At 44.4% G+C, this 23258-nt stretch overlaps 1 protein-coding gene across 2 annotated transcripts in view; it reads left to right on the top strand.

Moving 5' to 3' along the window:
* MORN2 (MORN repeat containing 2) overlaps nucleotides 1-23258 on the top strand; it is a 226449-nt gene that overhangs the window by 39709 nt on the left and 163482 nt on the right. For both annotated transcript variants that reach the window (XM_086927179.1, XM_086927180.1), the window contains exon 2: nucleotides 6886-6936. In XM_086927179.1, coding sequence (XP_086783305.1) covers nucleotides 6886-6936 — 51 coding nt within the window. The remainder of the gene's footprint in view (nucleotides 1-6885; nucleotides 6937-23258) is intronic.

Here is a 23258-nt window from a genome sequence, read left to right as displayed (position 1 = left end):
CTCCCCGTACCAAGGACACGTTCCCAGCTGGCCAGCATGAAGTTGTGTCTTCGGAGTGGAGAAAAATACATTCCTTCGATAAGGGCCAGCCTGAGCCGGTTCTCTCCAAGCGAACAACAGCTTTAACTATAAACTTTACCTTTACTCTAAAAGCCTCTCAGCTCCATCAAGATGGAGTCCCTCTAGTTCTAGGCCTGTAGGCCTGAAAAGGATGAAACACCCCTTAGCTCTGTCAGAATACCTACATAAATCATACCAATGTGTAATATAATGTCAGGACCACAGGATCCAACCTCTACTATAAGCAAGTATGTCAAAGCCAATAGGCAATAGACAGATTAGAGTCAAGAATAAGGGATCTATCATCATATTAAGCAGCTATCCTCTTCTAGGTCTGGAAAAAGGGCTTAAAAGGGCCAACACAAGCTAAGAATACCTATCCTGGATGTGAGCAAGATTAAAGTCTATATCACTGCTAAATAGAGCCAAAAACCCTGCCAAGACACCGTCTCAGTAGAGAAGCCTTTCCGGAAGCCCGATTGGGAGGGGTGTAAGAGATTATTCTGCTCCGCAAATGTCATCAGTTGCACATTTGTAATTTTCTCAGCAATTTTGGCGGTATAGGGTAGCAGAGAGATTGGTCGTAGGTTCTCTAGGACATCATGGTTTACATTAGGTTTTTTCCTAATGGGTAGTACAATTGCATTTTTCCAATTCCTAGGCAGGGTCTGAGATTCGAAGGATGTAGTAAGGACATGGCGGATGTATGGTTCTAAAGTGGCTATACTTGCGGCCAGAACCCTTGGAGGAGCGGGGTCAAGAGGGGAACCTGATTTTATGCTAGAGCATATGGTAACCAGTTCTTTACTTTGCGGGACAGTAAAGCATTCTAGCTTCGGTTTTAACATTGTCATCGCTGGTTCCTTCATTTCTATGAAGGTTTCTCCAGCCTCAGGATGAGTGGAAAAGGAGCTGTATATCTTCTTGACTTTGTTGGCAAAATATGCTGCCACCTTGTTACATTCCATTAATTCATTAAGCCACAACCCGTGGTAAAGTTACAGTTCACAGTCTTTGGGTAATAGCCGATACACCAAGGCAGTGACCTGCACTTTCCAAGATGGCGGTCGCAAGCACGTACACCTGTTGCGGCGTATTCACTATCCCAACACCCCGATCATTGCTAAAATAGGCGCGCACCCCCAGCAGAAAGGTTGGAGGACGTTTGAAATGGCTCCCTTAAAAAGACCCTTGAAAGAAATCCTGTTACATGACAAGACTTCAGCACTGAGGGTTTCACTCTTGGCGCACGACTACCGCTCCGGCTGCAGACGATCGGCAGGGGGACTTTCCAGACATGCTTTATTAAACGCTCGCTGGCGAGATCCTTTTCGACAATGTGACTAAACACTAACTACGAAAGGAATGGGAACGACCCGGGACTCAAATTATTTTAGCGCAGCAAAGCGCGCGCGCCCACCTAGAGATAAGTAGAAGCGCGTGGAACGCCCCAACCGTCATAGCTTGCGCTTCTTGCTCTGGCGCCCCAGCTCGTGCGCAGGCAACCGGGGACAGGCTCTAAGCTCCGGCTAGAAAGCGTACCACGCCATGACACCACCATGTTTCTCCGAGGTCAAGCAGAAATGGCTCGGAGAAACGCCCCGTCATTTTCAGACTGGGGGGCGTGTTTTTCTTTATCTCCCCTTCCCATTGGCTGGAATGTAAAATTCCAGCCAATGGGAAGAGGAGAGAAAGAAATGAAATAACACACCCCTCAATCCGAAAAAGACGGGGCTTAAATGGAAAGACAAACCTCTTCTCCAATGGCCTCCGTTTAGAAAGCCAGCCAATGGAGAAGAGGGGCGGGTTTGAGCCCCATACTAAGAAACATAAAATCTCGCCAGCGAGACTGCGCAAGCGCAGCCTACGCTAGCTGAGACCTAAAAAACAATTAGTAAATTTATTTACTAATCTGGTCAAAGAAAATGTGGGACACATTTATTGACCCACCTCTCAGTGGTCAAATTTAAAAGGGAAAAAAAGAGGGAAAAATACATTTGCTTTGATGATTGGTAAACAACGGTCTGAAAAAACTTAGAAGGGGAAACATTATACACCATTTGTGTATATAGTGGATATAGAGAAAATCGAGAAAGCTGGCGCCAAATACCTGATTAAAAAACACATTGTTAATAGCTCACTCCAAATTTACCTCAAGTTCTAGAGGGGTTGGTATATTGATGAAGAAACAATTCCCTTTAATCGGCAAAGACATTAAATCCGATGCTGCTGGTAGATTTACCGCCATACATGCACAGTGGGAAAGGAGGGCTATAAATATTGTTTCTGTTTACATACCTCCAGCATTACAGGCAATGGCCCTCCGGATCTTAGTGCATTTCTACTGGGGTTGACAGAGGGTGAGCTGATAGTTGGGGGTGACTTTAATTTGGGGGTAGATGACTCAATGTATAGATTCCCTCTAAGAGCAACTATGTCCGGGCCATCACGTTTAGGGAGCTTCATGGCAGCTATGGGACTGCTGGACATTTGGAGGAAATATCACCCCTTTGACCGTCAGTTTACCTATCACTCCAGTGTTCAAAACAGCCTCACCAGAATTGATTATTTCATGGGGTCGGTGGGTAACCTTTGTAATATCAGCAGTGTAGAAATCAAACCACGGGGCATCTCTGACCACTCCCCACTGATGATTAGTTACACACACCACCAGCAAAAACGGCGTCGGACTTATCCAATACGCCCTGGTTACCTCCACATACACAAGATAAGGAAGGAATTACATAAGGTGACAAAACATTATTTTAAGGACAATGTGGGTTCCGTGCATCCTCTGTCTCTTTATTGGAGGCATATAAAACAGTGCTCAGAGGACAGGCAATAGCTCCATTGTCCTTCATAATCGTGAAGGACAGTCGGAACTACAAGCTTTAGAATCTGAACTACTTCTTGCGGAGACACAACATACCAATGACCCAACCCCTGATGCGGCTCACAGCTTGCAGATTGCACAGCGCCGGCACAAGGCATACCTGACGGATAGGGCCAGACAACAACTGACAAACACACAACAAAAAAATTGATGACGTTGGGGACAAGGCAGGTAAACTACTGGTGTGGCTGGACAGACTGGAGAAGAGGGACAGATGGATAGCGCAGCTTGCAGTGGTGAGTGGACAGCACACTACAGACCCAGACATGATAGTAAACATGCTAGCACGACTCTTCCGGCAGATATATTCCTCGGATTCGACAATTTCAGAAGAGGAAGCATTAACATACATAAAAGACCTTAAGATGGCCAAATTAACCCCTGAAGAAGCGCAATTATTAGACGGTGACCTCACGACGGAAGAGGTGACAATAGCTATTAGAACATTACAGTCGGGCAAGGCGGTGGGGCCCAATGGCATACCGGTCAAATTATATAAAAGACTGAATGACTCACTTGCGCCACACCTGTTAAATATGTTTGCTGAAAACCTAGAGGCAGGAGAACTCCCACCGGACCAACGTTGGGCCACTATAGTGGCCATTTGAAAACTTGGAAAACCAGCGGATCAGTTTACATCGTACCAGCATATTTCTCTCATGAATGCCGAGGCTTAAATACTCGCCAAATTGCTAGCGATACGACTCACGCCACATTTATCTAAGCTCGTACATAGAGAACAATCGAGCTTCATGCCTGGCAGAAACACAGCACTAAATTTAAGAAGACTGCATGGGGTGATGGCACATGCAGACAATCTGGAGGAACCGGAGGTGATAATCTCGCTAGATACACATATGGCGTTCGACATGGTCCATTGGCCTTTCATCTTCGCAGTGCTGCATCATTTGGGATTCGGTCCGAGATTTTGTGCCTGGGTTCGACTATTATACACGAAGCCCATGGCACATGTCACAGCGAATGGCCTTATATTGGCATATTTTCCCTTGGCCAGGGGCACGCGCCAAGGCTGCCCACTGTCACCAATATTGTTTGCCTTGGTTATGGAACCTTAGGCGGAATGGATAAGATGGGAACCGACTATTAGGGGACTTAAATGGGCAGATAATTGGGAGTATATATTCTCCCTATTACGCAGATGATATCCTGCTATATTTCACTTCTCCTAGGCGTTCTATAATTACCCTTTTGGATGTCTGTACGGCGTATGGGCGGGCATCCGGTTATTCTATTAATTGGTCTAAATCCAGCATGTATATACTCCATGGTCCGCCACCGCGACTACCGGATAGCTGTCCGCTGCAGACTGCAGAAAGCACGTTTAAATATTTAGGGGTCTATATCATAGCTAACTCTGAAGAATTCTACAAACTGAATTTGCAGCCGCCGCTTGAGCGTCTCAAGTGAGATGTACGACACTGGGAATCGCTACCGCTGACCCTGCTGGGCAGGGCAGCACATTTTAAGATGATGGCCCTACCTCGCTTTCTATATATTTTGGAAAACACGCCCTACCCAGTGCAAGCCTCATATTTCAAAACAATTGCGGCACAGGTCTCTGTTCTGTTATGGGGACATAAGCCCGTGCGGATAGCCCAGACCAAGATGGTACGGAGCTGGTACGATGGTGGTATAGCGCTCCCAGACATATGCCTTTATTATTGGGCTGAAGACGGCTGGAATGCCAGAAACCGGTCCTCGGAAGCTTGTTTCCGGTTCAGGGAAGACATGGCTTGGCAGTTCGGGCTGGACTGTTCCCATGAGGCACAGGGTCAGACTGATTTGCATATAGCCATGTCTGAACTAGGGTGGCAGAGTGGCCAAAGAACTGTGATGGATTAAACCTAGATCTTTTGACTGGGTGTGAGTGTTTGATTGATTCAGATGCTCCGTCCATCACCACCCCCATTTGTACCGCTTTATTATTGGGCAGCACAATTAAAAGTCATTAATCAATTGATACATCTTTCGCACTCAGAACCCGCACTAAAGGCAGACAGAGCACAGTTGGGATTGTCTGGTGTGCTAGCCCCCCTCTACGATAAAAAATTATCTCTCAGAATGTTTGGGCCACTGTGACACACGCTTACACTATGGCATGCAGCGCAGGCAAAGCTGGGGTGGCAGGGGGTACTAACGCAGCTTACACCACTGTGGGACACAAAGCGGCTGGGGAAACTTAGGCACACTAAGGGTTTTGATCGTTGGGATGATATAGGCATATCAACGATCGGGGATATGTGTCAGAATGGAGAAGTACTTTCCTTTGATACCCTGCGACAATAGTATGACTTGGCCCCCTCTGAACAGTTTAGATACATACAGATACGGCACGCATTGATGGCAGCACTCACACCTGACTCGGTAGTCCCGAAGGCGTCCCCTCTGGGGGACAGGTTACTGACGGATTACATGCCGAAGAAAGCAACTTCCCTCATTTACCTTAAGCTTGTGAATAATTTAACTGATCCAACGGAAGCCCTACGGGAGAAATGATCCCATGACTGTGGGGAGATTGACGATTCAGAGTGGCAGGAGACGCTGGCGTCCCCGAAGGAGGTGGGCATTCCCTCGCGTCTCCGTTTGGTACAATTCCGCATATTGCACTGCTCCTATTACACCAGAAGCACTTTACATAAGATAGGAAGGATTGATCAGCGCTATTGCCTGAGGGGATGTGGAGAGGTGGGGACCTTTTATCACACCATATGGGACTGCCCCAGAATAGCTGAATATTGGACACAAGTATTAAGAACTATGTCTCAATCAGAAGGAGTCTCACTGCTGCCTGAACCCAGGCGTTGCTTTTTAAATATATGGGAACCCAATGATCTTTCACGTTCAGGACAAAGTTGGGCGACACTGGGTATGATGATGGCTAAGAGAAATATAGCTCAAAGATGGGGTGGAACAGAGAAACCTACCTTGGCAGCATAGAGGGATGATATGGATGCTGCCATGATAACGGAGAGGGTGGTGTTTAGCAGCAGGGGCTGCCCCAAAAAATGGAAGAAAATTTGGGGGGCGTGGAATGCCTACAGAGGGAATATCTCCGAACCACCTTCGGACACTGAGGATGATAGTTCGAATTTGGAATAGGCCCCTGACAATAGGACGAGCTGTGAAAAGTCTGACCTCAATTGTTGGAATAATGTATTTTTGTGACTGCATGTTACTTAAGAAGGTTTCTGATGGGTGGATACTGTGCAAGATTTGTTGTGTATACTTAAAAAAGTTACGCTGTGTACTTTCAAAAATGCAAATAAAAATATTTTCAACAAAAAAAAACACATTGTTAGTTGAAATAGCAAATGAACATCACAAGGTGGCTCCCCAAAGGAAAAGGAAATAATGGAAGAACTCAGAATCATAAAGGTGCCAAAAGGCTCACAAACTTAAAATATAATTTACCTAATGTACACTGCTATAGCTGTAGGAGCCACCAGAGCAATATTTATCCAGTTGAACAAACAGTGAATGGTAATTGGTGTGGGACCTTGGAGATCTACATGCCACGACTGCTGAAGGCTTGTTGAGCCATATATATCCAGGATACAATTGTTTGTTATTCCTTTAAAAATAACCTGCCTTTCCATTCTTCAACTTCATTCGGCACTGCCCTTCTGCCCAACTCCTATAAGTACCAATCTAGCAACCACAGCCTCCTTAATAGGGTTTCTATAAGAGCATTGCAAAGTAGTTCGATATCTGCTTTCTACTCCAAATGTACAGGATTAACAGCCCTGTAGAGCCCTTCTCAAAGTTTTGTCATAGAAAATCTGAAATATATTTATGTATTTTTATGAAGCATAGCAATCTCCAACCTGCAATGATAATATCTGATTCTGATGAGTTTACTGAAATGATATGTTGAGATTTATGTAATGAAATGAAAATTGTCTTTCCAATAGGCCCTGAGGTGTTTCGGATTTCCTTTGTTTTTCCAAATGGAGATACATATGGTAAGTTGCACTTGATACATGTGTGTGTTCACTGTAAAAAGGGTGATCAATACTGGCTAAATGCAAAGCCGTAAAAGACGCACAAATTCACCACTTAAGGTGCTAACTGAACCGTAACGTTCAACACCATAGTGTGAGAAATGTGGCCAAGAGCTGTGAATAAGGGTAAACAGCCTTTACATCGCATGCTAAATAATGCATGCCATAAAAACGCGGTCGTTACAACCTATATTCGTGAATAAGAGACAGGGTGGGTATGTTGGCAAGTGTGTACGTGTGATGGTTCTAGCTGTAAGCTCACGTTGTGAGACCTCATTTTAAATTGTAATTGTGCAATTGTTTCTTCTTAATGGGGTTTGTGCTGGGATTTTGACAGAGAATGTGACATTGAGCAAATGATGTATGGATTTGTGAGAATGCTAATGATGATCTGTTACACTTTGGGGATTTTCATTTCAAAGCAGACTTCCATCTTTGTGTAATTATTATTGATTTCATTTGTGAAACTGCAGATGCTGTAATTTCGTACTGTGTGCGAAATAATATGTAACATTAGAGTGTACTGACAAGGCAAAGAAGTTAAGGTTAAATCACTACCTTGCATTAAGACGTTCACGTCTCCCAGTATTGATTCGCAACCATCCTAATAACAGTGTTTCCTGTAAACTCTATTGTTTTTTCAAGCTTCTAAAATTACTTAAACAGGGAATTAGTTGTGACAAAGAAAGAGAGAAGAGTGTGTTCAAAATTGATTGGGTCATACTTAATGTGCTTGGTTTAGCTTAATATTTGTGATCGTACATAAATATTTTTTCACACACATAAATGTCCTTAAACTTTTTTCGCCATGTGTATCAGGCATTTATCTGCAACAGTTAGTGTGCCTAACCCACTCCATTGTATGTGTATTGTTTTGTTAGTTATGTGGTGCTTTACACAATATATGTAGTGCGTGTTTGCTGACTGTTGCTTGTGTAGTAGTACCTTATTGGTGACATAGCACCTTGACCAATTTTGCATTGCAGTGCCTTATTTGAACTTTTGGGGTGTTTAGCTCTTTATTTACGTTGCTGCTCTTTACAAAGTATATAAAGCTAGATTCATCATTGTCCCGTTTTGCGAGTCCTTAATAGCGATTATTAAGGAATTGCTATTAAGGACTTGCAAAACGGGATTCATGTAGGAATCGCTAAATAAATTGCGATTCCCACACATTCCTTCTTTGCGATTAGCAAATTGCTAATCGCAAATAAGGAATAACTCCCCATTCATTCCTATGGGCCTAAGGCCCATAGGAATGAATGAGGAGTTATTCCTTATTTGCGATTAGCAATTTGCTAATCGCAAATAAGGATGCGATTTCAAGGGTGCCAGGGGTGTCCAAAGGACACCCTGTAGCACCCCTGAAATGAAAATGTACACTGGTGTTGCGCACACACATGTCCAAAGGACATGTGTGTGTGTAACATACAACTGAGAAAAATGCACAAAAGTGTATTTTTCTCAGTTTTCGCTATTTACCACAAAGTCAGACTTCGCGGTAAATAGCAGCCAAAAATAGCGATTTCGCAATTTTTAAATGCTTCTTGAATTGCATTTAAGGAATCTCTAATTGATATTCCTTAAATGCAATTATTCGCAAATATGCGATTTCTAAAAATGCAATTTTTGCATTTGGGATGAATAATCCCAAATGCAAAAATAGCACTAGCAAAGGGCCAGATTCTCAGAATCTGGCCCTTTGCGAGCCGTTTTCGGCTTGATGAATCTGGCTGACAGTGCCTTATTATTCAATTGTGAGTGCTGCATAATCTTTATGTCATTGTCGGAAAACATCATACCCCTTGTAGAACAAACTTGGATGATCAATGGAGCATTGGCTTCTGGCATACAGGCTTCTTATAGAGGTGTATATATTTTGAAGAGACAAGTGAACCCAAATTATCTGGAAGGGACCTTGGACCAGAGTACAAATACGTAATTAGGGCCAAGAAACATATACATTAGCACCATAGCACTTTTAGTGACAACATTCTCAATTGTGTCAAGGTGCTGTGGTCACCCTATCATGACCTACACGGGATCACACTCAATTGCTGGCCCCTGAGCCTCCCCTTGCTGTGCAAGACTTACCCCCTCCAGGATCCACATTGTGAATCCTACTTGACATTCTTCTCAGGCATCAATTGTAATTCCTGATGAGGATCCTATTACTTAGTTAAAGGATTGAAACGTCGAAGATTGTAGCACTTTGACACAATTGAGAATGTTGTTACTATAAAGTGCAATGGTGCTAATGCATATGCTTCTTGGCCCTAACTACTTATTTGTTCTCTGACCAACATGTGTAAGGCCTGAGGTTTGTAACCTGCTTTGTGTTTCTTATTTTTTGTAATTTGTCCCACTTCTATGTTTTATGTATTCCCTGTATTGAAGTATTAACATCTATGTACATATATGAGCATAGTTTTCATTATATTTCTGTGTTAATCTCGAAAGCAAAGTGATATTGTGAGTGATAAGGTAGCACAGCCTGAAGGCGTCAATCGAGCATCAGTGTTGCCTACACCAGCCATCATGTAGATATATAATGCCTCACTTGTGGCTACATGTAGGTGTATAGTGCCTGGTTTATCTCTTCATGTGGGTGTATAACAGGATTTGTGTCATGCAGTGCCTCAAACTTTATGTTCATGAAGATCCTATTTATGTAGCGCAAACTTGCAGTATTGACAGAACATTGTCTAAGTCCATGCTAGGCTCGATTGGAACTGTGAAGCCACCTTTCCTGTAGCCTGGCTTACATACATGTAAGTGAAGAGCACACACATTTAGGTGAAAAGCATCTTGTTTATGTTCTAGTGCCTTATAATATATGTTGGTAAACATCCTATTCCTTAAAGTACCAATTGGTTGTGATTAGTAGTTGTTTGCAAGCATCCTATTCCATGCTGCGTCCTGTAGTGTCAACAAGGCATGGTTTTTGCCAATGCTGGAATCCATGTAGGCGCACACTTCGTACTTGTATGTCTATAAAGCCTGGCTAATTTCTCTATGTAAGTGCATAGTGCCTTGTGTGCAATATGTTGTCTTAGTTTGCATCTTCACAATTCTCAAATTCAGTGTAGCACTGACTGATAGTTTCGTTGCACTGGGGTGCTGGATTCTCCAACCAACTCCAGGCTCTATGTGGGTGTGTACCATCTTTATTTAGCCTGTGGGACTTGGTGTGCTTCTCTGTGTAGTTGCCATAGCCTTTCTAGTGCTTTAGTGCCTTAGTGCACTTGTTTGTGGACATCAGATTCCATGCAATGGCAACTTGTAGCCTGGAGACAGGTCTCAATCACTCTGCCGTCCATTGTTGTTCTACAGTGCCTCCATTATGTCCTGTATATGTTTTCTAACAAATATTATACATAGCACTAATTTGTGGTGTGGGCCGAGTGTGTGCTTAGTTCACATCGTGCTTTATGTGGGTGCATTTTATAGTTTTCTAAAAAATTCCTGTTTGTGAACATTGTCTCATGTTAGCCTATCACATTATTTCATTGTATTTGTAATGTCTTGCAACATTCACGAACATTTAATGAGTATATGCCAATTCCATGCATGTACAATGAAATATTGCATTGTGTTCTTCTTATTTAAAAATGGCTTAATGTAAATACACCAACTCTACAAAAGTACATGCCTGTGTAGTCTGCTGTATTTCTGTTCAACTTTTTTTCTCATTTTTTGTGTAATAAATATTTTAAGAGAATATTAAGGTTAAATGTAAAACCTACCTTCTTTGAGCGCCTCGTTGCCAATCCGCACCAACTCTGGTAGCATCAAGGTCTGAATTTTGATATTATGTTTTCCCGAGTTTTAATCAAATGGGTCAATGAAGATGGTAAGTTATTAGTAGGGCAACACTAGGGTTTCCTACGCAGTGTGGTGTCAGCCTTAACTACAGAGGCTCAAGCAACTGCTGCCTGTGTGGCATATATATTTACTAAAAACATATCACTAAAGATAAGTTAAGATTAATGTTGCTCACCAGCCATTGATATTTAGTTAAAAACCCACATACATTCACTGGAAAAAATCACAGAGTGAAAGTCACGTGAAGATTATGATTTTCAGTGAAAAGGCCACTGAAATTCGCCTATTATTGTTGATCACAAGCTTGCTCCCAATGCATTGCTTGTGACTAAACACTTGATGTCACACATTACCAGGGCCGGACTGGCCGTAGCGGGCACCGGGGAATCCCCCGGTGCGCCGCACGGGTGGGGGGCCGGTTTTGGGCCCCTGGGGGCCGTTTTTGTTACAGGACCGTTTTCGCCCTGTAACAGAATCGACTAAAAACCGCCTGGCAAAGAGCTAGTCTGCACTTCCAACGCCCCCCCCCCCCGAGTGGGGAGGGGGGCCAGTCGAGCACTTTGCCAGGGCCGGTTTTGGTTCCCAGTCTGGCCCTGCACATTACATCACAATTCAGTGACTTCACTGATGACATCACATGTAACTTCACTACTGGGAAAAATTAATGGCATCAATATGGCTTTACAGTCCATTGGTTATCAGTTACTAACATTGAGTTGTTACAAACTGTCGTTTATTCGCTTCCTCCCCCTCATCTTTTCTTTTTTCCCTTTCTCTCCTCTCTTGCCTCTCTCATACCTGATGTCAGTATCTAGGGCAGCTGGAAAAAGTGGCACCCGACAATTCTAGCGGCCCCCAGCATTAAAAAACCTGGACTACAAATGCCCCAGCTCAATGCCCGACGGAGTAAACAGGCAGTCCCTTCCCCCCACCATGTAGTCATACCTGCCAAGTACCAAGAAAAGAAACACCCCCCCCCCCCCCCCCCACCCCTATTGGCTCTTAAATGCTGATACAGTGATGGGAAAAGCGGGTAATGGGAATGTTAAAAAAACACAAGCAGATTAGCATGAATGACAACGTCTTTTGGCCGGACCCACTCATTGATAGCAGTTTTTTTATATGCACAATAAGCATAGAGCAAACACAAGGAGATGATTGACAGAGTGCTCAAACTTTTCAGACACTCACCCCAGTCACAGATCTGTGTTGAATCCATCATTGTTCTTTAGCTCACTTTGTCACCCCAGTTCAGACCTAGCCATATGCAAATCAGTCTTGACCCTATTCCTTATGGGAACAGTCCAGCCCAAACTGCCAAGCCAGGTCTACCCTGAACCGGAAACAAGCATCCCGGGACCGGTTTCGGGGTAACACCCCTCATTAGCCAGGCTAGCTTGAATTCAGTGGCAAAGTGAGCAAGGGACACACGTCTGGGCATACCCTGCCAACTTAAGGCGAACAAAGCAAACATAAAGAGATGATGGACAAGCAGCTGAAATCTTTCAAACACACGCCCCCAGGCACTGATTTAGTTGAATCCATAATCGTTCTTTAGCTCACTTCGTCACCTATGTTCGGACCCTGCCATATGCAAATCAGTCTTGACCCTTTTCCTCATGGGAACAGGGAGGCCTGAAATGCTAAGCCAGGTCTTCCCTGAACAGGAAACAAGCATCCTGGGACTGTTATTTCGGCAGCACACAGTCAAGTAGAGTCATGTTTCTTTATTTCCATTAACGTTATTGCTGTGCTCAAGAGAAACTTTCCCATGATGACCCAATAATGTATCCTTTTCAAGTATCTTCCGCTAGCTGACTGTACCCTACTCATTCACAATAACTTGCTGTTGTTCAAGTGTCTACTTTGTTCTGCATCTCCGGCTTCCGTATGCAATTAGCATATGGCGGGCAGAATTGACAGTCATCTAGTGACATAGAACTTAGGAGCTAGGGCAATATAACGTTCAATAAAATTGTGCTCTGATTTGCTGGGAATATAACTTTTTGAACACAGCATGATGATTCTGCAGTTTTAGTGATTTAATTTACGTCAATACTGTATATAAACCTTCTATTTTGAGGGTCAGCGAGAAGACATTCCTGAAGATTTAAATGCTGCAAGGGATGTTCTCTGGTTATAGATTTTTGCTGCTGACTTTGGACTATTTTTGATTGCACTTCTCTGTAAGGATCGATTTGATAAGAGTGAGGTAATTGAAATTTTTATGGTCAAATGTGTCCCCTAACGTGTACCCCAACGGCTCCATGTACGAGTTTCAAGTACATGTAATTTCCCTCCACGACCGAATCTAAAGACGCAAATACATTTGCGTCCAACGTTAACATGTCCTCTATCAGGTCCACCATGAATGGATCGATAATTCAGTTCCTAAGTATGCCGTGCCACCGTCTTTATATGGTGCACTTTCACGTTTTTCCTGGCTCTGCCGAGCTAGGCCCTGATTTTCTGCCTTCAAGCCATGTCTGTCTCTGCCTCTGAAAGCTGCAGCATGGAGATGCATCCCTGACCTCTGCCTTACTTCCTGCCAAGCGAGCGGTGCCCGGCTCGGCCTGGTCTGCCTGCCAAAAACAGTATTTTACCTTCAAGTTATCAGCGTAGCCAGCTCAGCTCCTCGAAAACACATTCCTGTCTAGTGATTTGGGTAAACATATCCCCGGCTGCAGAGCAAAGAGCAAGTCTCCCTGTCTTCGTGCAAGTAATTTACAGTTCCCGTTACCAGAGTAGGCCCATGGCCCCGCACGTAGACACGCAGACACCTATGCACGCACTAACATTCAGTATAGAGTAGCCTCTGGCCAAGAGACCTTTTACTCTAGATTAAACATCCTCCAAATACTAGATATCAGATATGTTATAGGGACAGGTCGATCTGACATGCCAGACTTCTGTCTCCTCTACTAGTGCTAAAAGTCAGACCCTTAGCTTCTTCCAGATGCACGTCAATCACACGTCATATTAGCTGCGCGCGCATCCAGGCCACAGGTTTCAGCTGACTCTGCAAGATTTCTCTAAGCATCCACCCACTTGTGACACTTTTCTGTGACGTTTCTAGTGTACGCCTCTGTGCACACCCCTGTTCACGCCTTTTTGCTACGCACATGTGTTCTTATCATATACATTTCACTTGTCACGCCTACTGTATTCAATGCTATTGTGTCATTTTGCTATATGTCATGTACTGTGAATAAATCGTTGACATCTTTCCTGCCATCATTGCATACCCGAACCCTTGTATTGATGGAATAGATTTCCATGACTCGAGTCATCATTTATGATTAAAGCCCTTATGACTCAGACACCACGGACTCTGCCTCTCATGTGATTGAGCTATTTTCTTTAATTTTCCGAAATTATCTGGCAAACTCGTATACGGTAAAATATTTACCACATAATTTGGCGCCCGAATAGGGACCCCTCCCCCACCCCACGCGCCGGCGATGCGTCGCAGGCTTTGCCCCCGACTACAGCTGTGACGGACCCCATGCGCATCTGCAGGTTTTCCTGTATCTCCCTCAGGCCTACGGAGGTGACGGAGACTGCGGTCGACATCCAGACGAGGCGGTGAGGAGTGCGGAGGATCCCGACCAGAGCCCAGCCGAGAGAGCAGTGTCCGAGGTATTGAGAGGCCCACCAGTAGTGTCGAGGCGCATGCGTAGTGCGCAGCAGCAGCAGTGACGTCGTAGCGGTCCAGTCCAGTCGAGTTTCCGAGGCCTTCTGTTCTGTGCTTCCCGGTGAGTACCGTTGCTGGGGACGCATCAAGACGGGTGCATTAATTTGTGTCCGGTCAAGACGGGTTTGGGTACACAAATCCGGTCTGCACCGTTTTAGCAGTGTATCTGTACTGTTTAGCAGTGCATCTAGTATCCAGATATCTAGTTATTATTGTTCGTTTCGAAATGTTTGAATGTGTTTTAATGTCGTGGTATGAGTGATTGTTTGCATTTTCTTACTGTGTTTATTGTGTCTAGACCGAGGTAGCTATGCCTTTATTTTCGAAATTGCGAAAGATAGGAACTAGGAAAGGGATACTCGAAGAAGCAGTTCCCATCCCACCCAGGGACACTCCTGGACATTTTATTTACCACAAGCACGGCTTAGATGCCATATTATATCTAGACTTGTGGGTGGATTATACGAAAGACTTAGCAGAGAATCAGAGATGGCCCGTTACAGGGACATGGGATGCCGAGTGCATCATGAGAGTAGAGGAAGCGTTATGGAAAAAGAAAGCCAGACAATCACAGAAAGATGCCATTGAATTATGGCGTAAAGAATCACATAGACGGACAGAGAAGGCGCTCAGAAAAGTAGAGAAAAGTAGGGAAGATTCCGAAAAAGCTAAAGAAAAAGAACTACTAGAAGAAGGACAGCGAGTCAGAATAGAACAACACGAAAGACAGAGTAATGCCATTATGACAGGATTGTATCCAGTCCTGGCCGAGGGCCTGCCCAAGGCGACCCCGGAAATACCGAAAGATCTGCCCCCTCCATTGGTTCCGACTAAATTACGTCACAAAACCGCAGCAGATATTTTCCTTTCTTCCTATTTAGACGACGTAGCTCCCGCATATACCAATGTAACTGTACCACCTGTACCTGTACCCCCTGTTGATCATCTGCCCCCAGGTCCGCAACAGCAGACCCCTCCCGCACCACTTCCCACACCTGTTGTCACTTCCCCTATTGTTCCCCCTGGTATTCATCCGCTTAATCCCTTTGGGGCTGGCGCTGCCCAGGTCCCAACACCGTTACAGATACCGACCCTACAGCCCGGTTATGCTCAAGCCTCTGCCTCAGGAGGTGCTACAGGAGGTTATCGCACCCCGCCACAAGTACAACGAATGACAATGAGAGAATTAGCAATGCAGCGTACACCTAAAGCAGCCCCAGCCGAAAAGCTTAAAGAACAGTTTACAGATTGCAGATATGATACAGTGCCCGGAAAAACAGGACCCATGATGTTAGCATCCCTACGTTTAAGACGTGTTACAGATTACCTGGTGTTATTACCAGAAATGCCAGACCATCTAGACAATATATATCATTTTATTAGAACAGGAGAAAGACCGGAGTGTGTTGGTGAAGCCATGTCACGTCAGAAAGTTGAGACACAAGGTTTAATAATGCGATTTTTGGTTAATTGTCTGATAAGGGAACAAGATCAGCCTAGCTTTCCACAAGAAGAGATGGAGAGATTGTCAAGATGGAGTCAGAATATTGCCGAGGGTAAACATGATAGAGAGAGAAGTGTCCATGCTATGGTTAGAAAAATCCGTAAAGAAATAATAGTAATACATGCCCGTCGAGAATCTGAAAGGCATTCTGGGTCAGACGATAAAGAGACCTCAGATGAGGAAGAACCAGAGAATACAGCAGAAACCTCGCAACAGGCGGGGGGAGACATGATGGCATATGTAGGTAGAGAGAAACTGCCTAGACAGTACCCTCTTGATAGGACCTTCGACAGACCCATTCGTTTAGAAAACAAGAAACGTTACCTTTGTCCGATACCAGAACGATGTTCCCTTGAACATATATTCCAGATTACTGATAAAGTACTGAAAGAAAGAGTAGGATATCACAAACTCAATACCTTACGTGATCAGGAACTAGCCCGGTCCGCGGTACAGTGGGCCGGGGATGACAGCATATACAAAGACGATTCAGTCGTGCAAACATTTTTAAGTCTTTCTCCAGAAGAACAGCGACTAGCTGGTATATACATGATCCAACACCTCATTATACAGTATGAAAACCAAGCATCTGACCCAGGTCCATTATATAATTGATTGCAGGACTTACTCATGAGAAGATGGAGAGGTCTAGGTACCGATTTAATTGAAATAATTTTAGAACAACGTCACAAGTATAGAACTTTCTTGACTCCACATCTTGTTTCCGTTCCACCCCCAGTCAGGCAACCATATCACCTAGACAAACAGAATCCTTTACGAGAAGTACATCCAGTCAGGAAAGCCGATGATACCCTTGAACGCGTGTTTGTATACACGCCTATAACTAAAATGGAATTGTTAGAAATGAAGAAAATAGTGCCCAGTCATGATAAAGACCCTGCAGGTTTTCACCGTGAAATAAAAGACATGTTACTCATGGGAGACTATACCTATCCCGACATTATGAAGATACTGAAAGTGTTATTGCCTGCCGGTATTTACGAGAAACTCAAGGAAAAAGAATGGGAGGTGGGAGACAAACAGATTAATTGGGCTGAATTAGAAACCGAAGAAACTGGTCGAACCCCGGGTTTAGGTCTTGGTGCGAAAACTAAAGCATTACCAGGATTGTTAGTACAGGTCTTGCCAAGATTATTGGCAACTAAAAAGGAGGATTGGGATGCAATCTCGGCCTGCAAACAGAAACACGACGAAGACACTAGTGATTTTTATTCCCGATTCGAGAAATGTTTTATTATTAATAGTGGCCTGAAAACAAGTAGCGAGTCATACCCACATCTTTTTGTGTCAAAATTAGTCGAGAATTCCCTGCCCCAGGTTAAGAACCGTGTACTGAAAGTCGAGAGCACATGGCAAGCTAATACGCCTTCCCAAATGTTACAAATGTTACAGTACCACCAGAACAGAATTAGGGAAGAACATGATCACGAACAGAGACGTATGAAAGACACGAAAATGAAAGTACTAGTTGCTCAGTCAGTTCCAGCTGATGGTCATAAAAGGGGTACGACACAATCCAATAATAATAATTCAGCAGCTCCTGTTAAAGGGATATGCAACTATTGTAAACAGCCAGGTCACTATGTAAACGATTGTGCAGTTCTGAAACACAACATAGCCACAGGTAAAACTAAAGAGAGACCGCGTCCTCCTAGACAGGACCAGGTCCAACAACACGTTCCACAGAATGTTCAGCCTATGCAGGTTCCACAACAGACCGTAGCAGTACCACAGCCACAACCCATTGCCGCAACACAACATGTTACACAGCAGATGTACCAGTATGCACAATCTGACTATCCCGATTATCAGCAATACACATGAAACAGCCTAGAGAGGGAGGTTGGCTTGCCCCTTATTGAGGTTCCTGTAGATCAAGAAGGCCCTTATGTACACAGTCAGGTATTAGGGAAGGATAGAAAATGTTTGATTGACACAGGGGCAAGCAGAACGACCATCAGTCATGAAGAGGTTCCAGGGGCACCCCTCTCAGGCTCACAGAATGTTTCCCTTGGATTTTCAGGAAAGCCTATAGTCAATGAAGTATCGAAACCTGTTCCCCTAGCAGTTGGTCCATTATCTCGTACTACAGACTTATTACTCATGAAATCATGTCCAGAAAATTTGCTTGGTATAAAGACCCTGAAAGCTCTAGGAGCTGTAATTTGTTGTTTTCCGGAAGGAGTACGGTTGTTTCTTCGTGATTTCAAAGGCCATTATGTATTAAGAGATTTTAACCCCAGGTTACAGAATGTTCCTGCACATTTATGGGCACAAGGCCCCACTGATGTAGGTTGTATGCACATTACTCCATATCGTGTTACACTCAAGCCAGGAGTAGTACTACCACGTATTCGACAATACAAGTTACCACCAGATGCTGTGATGGCTTTGCTGAAAATCATTGACGAGCTCATTGCACAAGGAGTGGTTGTAGAAACCGACTCCAATGTTTGTAATTCCCCGATCATTCCAATTCTTAAACGTACAGATCCTAATGCACCTCCTGTTTATCGATTAGTCATCGATTTACGAGAATTGAATAAATGTATTATACCACAGTATCCTGTGGTCCCAGACATTTCATCCCTATTGACTGCTATTGATTCCGAGGCGACGTTCTTTACTGTAATCGACCTCAAGAACGCCTTCTTTAGTGTCCCCATTGATCCGGGAAGCCAATATCTTTTCGGATTCTGTTTAAATGGCCGAAGCTTCAAATTTGCATGCGCACCTCAAGGATTTACAGAAAGCCCCAGCATCTACAGCCAAGCATTAAAACGACAACTTGACAGTATTCACATGCCTGCCAACACTGCCCTACTCCAATACGTCGATGATCTATTGATCACCGCCCGTAGTGAACCAGAATGTGAACAAGCATCACTGACAGTTTTGCATTTCTTGGCGGACAAGGGACACAAGGTGTCTCCTTCGAAGCTACAATTCTGTGCCCAGCAAGTGGTGTACCTTGGGCACTTGCTGTCCAAGTGGGGTAGGCAGCTGACACCTGAACGAATTCAGTTAATTGCACATCTTCCGCAACCCAAGACACAGAAAGAAGTACGAGCCTTTATTGGACTCACTTCCTATTGCAGACAATGGATTCCACAATATGCATTTCTAGCTAAACCACTCATACAGTTGACAACACAGGAGGCAGCGTCTTCGACTGTCCTCCCTTGGACTCAGGAACATACACAAGCTTTTGATGAATAAAGAAAGCCTTATGTCAAGCACCTGTTTTAGCGACACCATGTTACAGCAAACCTTTTACACTTTTTGTCACAGAACGCGATGGCACAGCGTTGTCGGTTCTCACTCAGGTACAAGCAGACAAACACAAACCGTGTGCTTATTTTTCGAGTACATTGGATCCAGTAGCCCAGGCCCTGCCTGCGTGCTTAAAGTCAGTTGCAGCGACAGCTCTAGCAATCCGACAAAGTGATTCCATTGTATTAGGACATCAATTGACAGTACAAGTACCACATTCTGTAGAGGTTCTCCTAAACAGAACCCAGACTCAACACTTGACTGTAGCATGACTGACAGGTTATGAATTGACATTATTCCAACCACACATAGAAATCAGACGTTGTAATACACTGAATCCTGCTACACTTTTACCATCGAGTACAACAGACCCTACTCCACATGATTGCGTGGATGTAGTTGACACAGTTACGAAACCCAGACAAGACTTGGCAGATGTCGCATTATCCGATCCAGACCTGACACTTTATGTGGATGGTTCATGTTTAAGAACAAGCACAGGAGAATTAGTGGCCGCATATGCAGTGACCACTGAAACTGAAGTCATAGAAACACATCGCATTGACACCCTGTCAGCCCAAGCAGCAGAGCTCATCGCTCTGACCCAAGCCTGTATACGAGCCAAGGACTTGAAAGTAAATATATACACAGATTCACGTTATGCATTTGGAGTCGTTCACGACTTCGGTGTCCTCTGGCAAGAAAGAGGTTTCTTGACCTCTCACGGAGCCAAGATACAGCATGGCCCCCTCATTCAAGCTCTGTTAGAAGCAATACATTTGCCTACAGCTATAGCTATCATGAAGTGCAAGGCACATACGAAAGTCACCGACAAGATTTCTCAGGGCAACGATTTTGCAGATCGAATAGCGAAACATACAGCACTGACTCATACTCAAACGACGGACATGACAAAGACTGATGTAACCTCATTGACACATAGTATGACAGTCAGGGACCCCACACAAGATGTCATCGACATACAGACACATGCCACTCCAGATGAAATAAAGAAATGGGCTGAACAAGGAGGGGTCCAGACAGACCAAGGATGGATGGCGAAGGGAAAGACCACATGGTTTCTCCCCGACTCTATGGTTCAGGTTATCATCAACACAGCACATAGTCCAGCACATTTAGGAGAAAAAGCCATGTTAGACAGTTTACAGAACATCTGGTTCAACAAGCATTTACGAGCAGCAGCCAAACAGAAAGTGCGTACCTGCATGATCTGTTGTCAGTTCAACCCAGGAAAAGGTGTTCCCGTAGAGCAAGGTGGATTTCATCCTTACGACTACCCTTTTGAAGTCCTCCATATGGATTATATTCAGATGGAAAGATGCCGAGGATTCAAGTATGTCCTCGTAGTTGTCTGTGCCCTATCCCGATGGACAGAAGCATATCCCGTCCCAGATTACACTGCCCCGACCACTGCCAAGCAGTTGGTTCGTGAGTTTTTCCCTCGATACGGTTTGCCCCGTGTCGTGTATTCGGATAACGGTCAGCCATTCTCATCCGAACTTATGAAGCAGGTCTCGCTTCTATTGGGGTACCAGTGGAAGTTTCACTGTGTCCGGCATCCTGAGGCAGCAGGTCTCGTGGAGCGGCACAATCAGACTCTGAAAACTCACCTTGCAAAAGTGTGTAAAGAGAAGGGAGTAGATTGGATAGTAGCTTTGCCAGTTGTTCTTTTTTATATGAGAATGGTAGCCCACTCTAGGACAGGGCTACCCCCGTATGAGGTGGTCTTCGGTAGACCTCCTAATATGTGGGGGACGCCTCTGCCTCGAAAAATTACCGATGTTGATAGTACTATGCTGACAGATTACCTTGCTTCCTTGATGTCTGCACTACAATCATGCCGTTCACAGGTAGCAGCAGCCTTCCCAGACAACACCGAGGTGAAGCCACATGAACTGGTCCCGGGCGATGTTGTCGTCGTTCGGAACTTTGACAGATCAAGCCCTTTGGAGCCCCGCTGGAAGGAGCCGAAGATCGTTTTGTTAACAACCAGGACTGCCGTGAAACTGGAGGGGCGCAAGGGTTGGGTGCACTCCAGTCACGTTAAGAGATTCTTTGGACTTCTGCCAAAAACCGAATCCCAGAACTCCCACGTACCAGTGACTGATACCAAACTCCCCCTTCTAGAGAAAACTCCCCAAGAGGAGTACAGACAGAAATTGAGGTCTAGTAAGTCAGACAGTCCCCCTCGGGTGAAGCGGTTAGGCAGTTTCTGACAATGTACAAGTTAGACCCAAATAGAGAGAGAGATAGACAGGAGACCAAGAAACGAAATTATTGTAAAAGTCTCCGGAGCAGATGCGTCTGCACATTACTTATTATGTTTTTTCTGAGTCTTACGATTATTGCAATGAGTTGGATGTTATATATGTATTTTCCTCTTGCACATTCTTTTTCTAATGACACTGTCGAGCACACGTTTAGTGCTCTTCCTCCACACGAATTGTCTTATAGACTTGCGCTGCGCAACAATACATTTATTCGTATGTTACACCATTCTCACCAGACCAACAATGCTACTAATTGTTGGATATGTGGCCGACTCCCTCCCTATCAGAACTATAAGGGAGCTCTGCCCCTCTTTCCTTATCCGTTTACACATAATGGTTCCTGTGGTGCATGGTTTAGTTTAATATCCTCTATAAACACCGAGTCTAGAATTTCCCAAATCAATTGGATATGGGGAAATCTGAACACAGTCATGAACAAGGCATGTTTCCCAGATAAGGAGGGTTTTCCGCAAATGACAGGGACAGATCTAGAAAATGAAGTGTATGGATTAGGCAATTTTACACTTAACCTCATGATTCTAAATGTTCAGTCAGAAACCAGTCCAGACTTGCCATCCATATCAGTTTTACCAGCGAAAGGTGTATTATGTGTCAGAAAGAATGGTTCAGTACATCTAGGTCACAGTGACTGTACTACTGTGGTCGAATTCAGTGACAAAGGCAAGTCTACATCCAAAGCTTCCCGACATTCCTATTTCATTTGTGGTCAGACTGCCTATGTACGTTTACCTCCAGACTGGGATGGTACCTGTTTCATTGCATTCTTATTGCCACCAGTATTCCTAGCCCCATCTGACTATCACAGAAATTCCCGCCTCAATATTGTTAGACACAAGAGAGACCTCCCAATAGTTGATCAGACTGAAACTACATGGGAACAATATACAGATTTTAATAAAGGATTCTTTCCCTATCTAGGTACTGTCTCCAATAGTAAACTGATACGCAAATTAACCAGAATACTTGAAGCCGTAGTGAATGAGACTACTTCTGCCTTGGGCAACTTAACAGAGGAGCAGTCTGCTATGAGACTTGTCGTTCTTCAGAACCGCCTTGTCCTTGACGTCATCTTGGCCGATAGGGGCGGGGCTTGTAGAGTCATCGGATCCAGTTGCTGCGTGTTTATTCCAAATAACGCGCCATCAGTCTATAAGGCCATTACCAGACTCCATGAAATTGCCCATCTGATACACCAGAATCCAGGCTCCTGGACTTGGTCCGGTTGGCTCTGGAGTGTGATCACCGCCTGGGGATGGAAGCTACTGTCATTCCTAGGAATCATATTGGCCATAGTATTCAGTTGTTGTCTATGTCTGCAATGTGGGCCAGCGATTTGCGGCTTGTGCGCCACAGCTTGTGTTCCCCATCCAAGTTCACGTTCCCATTCCAGAAGAAAGAAAGAAGAGCAAATGATGTTATATGAACAGATTGATGGTCTCATGAACATCGACATATCATGAAGGGTCCGTAGGGGACAAGGAGGGAATGAGGTAATTGAAATTTTTATGGTCAATTGTGTCCCCTAACGTGTACCCCAACGGCTCCATGTACGAGTTTCAAGTACATGTAATTTCCCTCCACGACCGAATCTAAAGACGCAAATACATTTGCGTCCAAAGTTAACATGTCCTCTATCAGGTCCACCATGAATGGA

Source organism: Lissotriton vulgaris, chromosome 6, assembly GCF_964263255.1.
Source record: "Lissotriton vulgaris chromosome 6, aLisVul1.2, whole genome shotgun sequence".
NCBI classification, from domain to species: domain Eukaryota; kingdom Metazoa; phylum Chordata; class Amphibia; order Caudata; family Salamandridae; genus Lissotriton; species Lissotriton vulgaris.
This window is presented reverse-complemented; position numbering and strand designations above follow the sequence as displayed.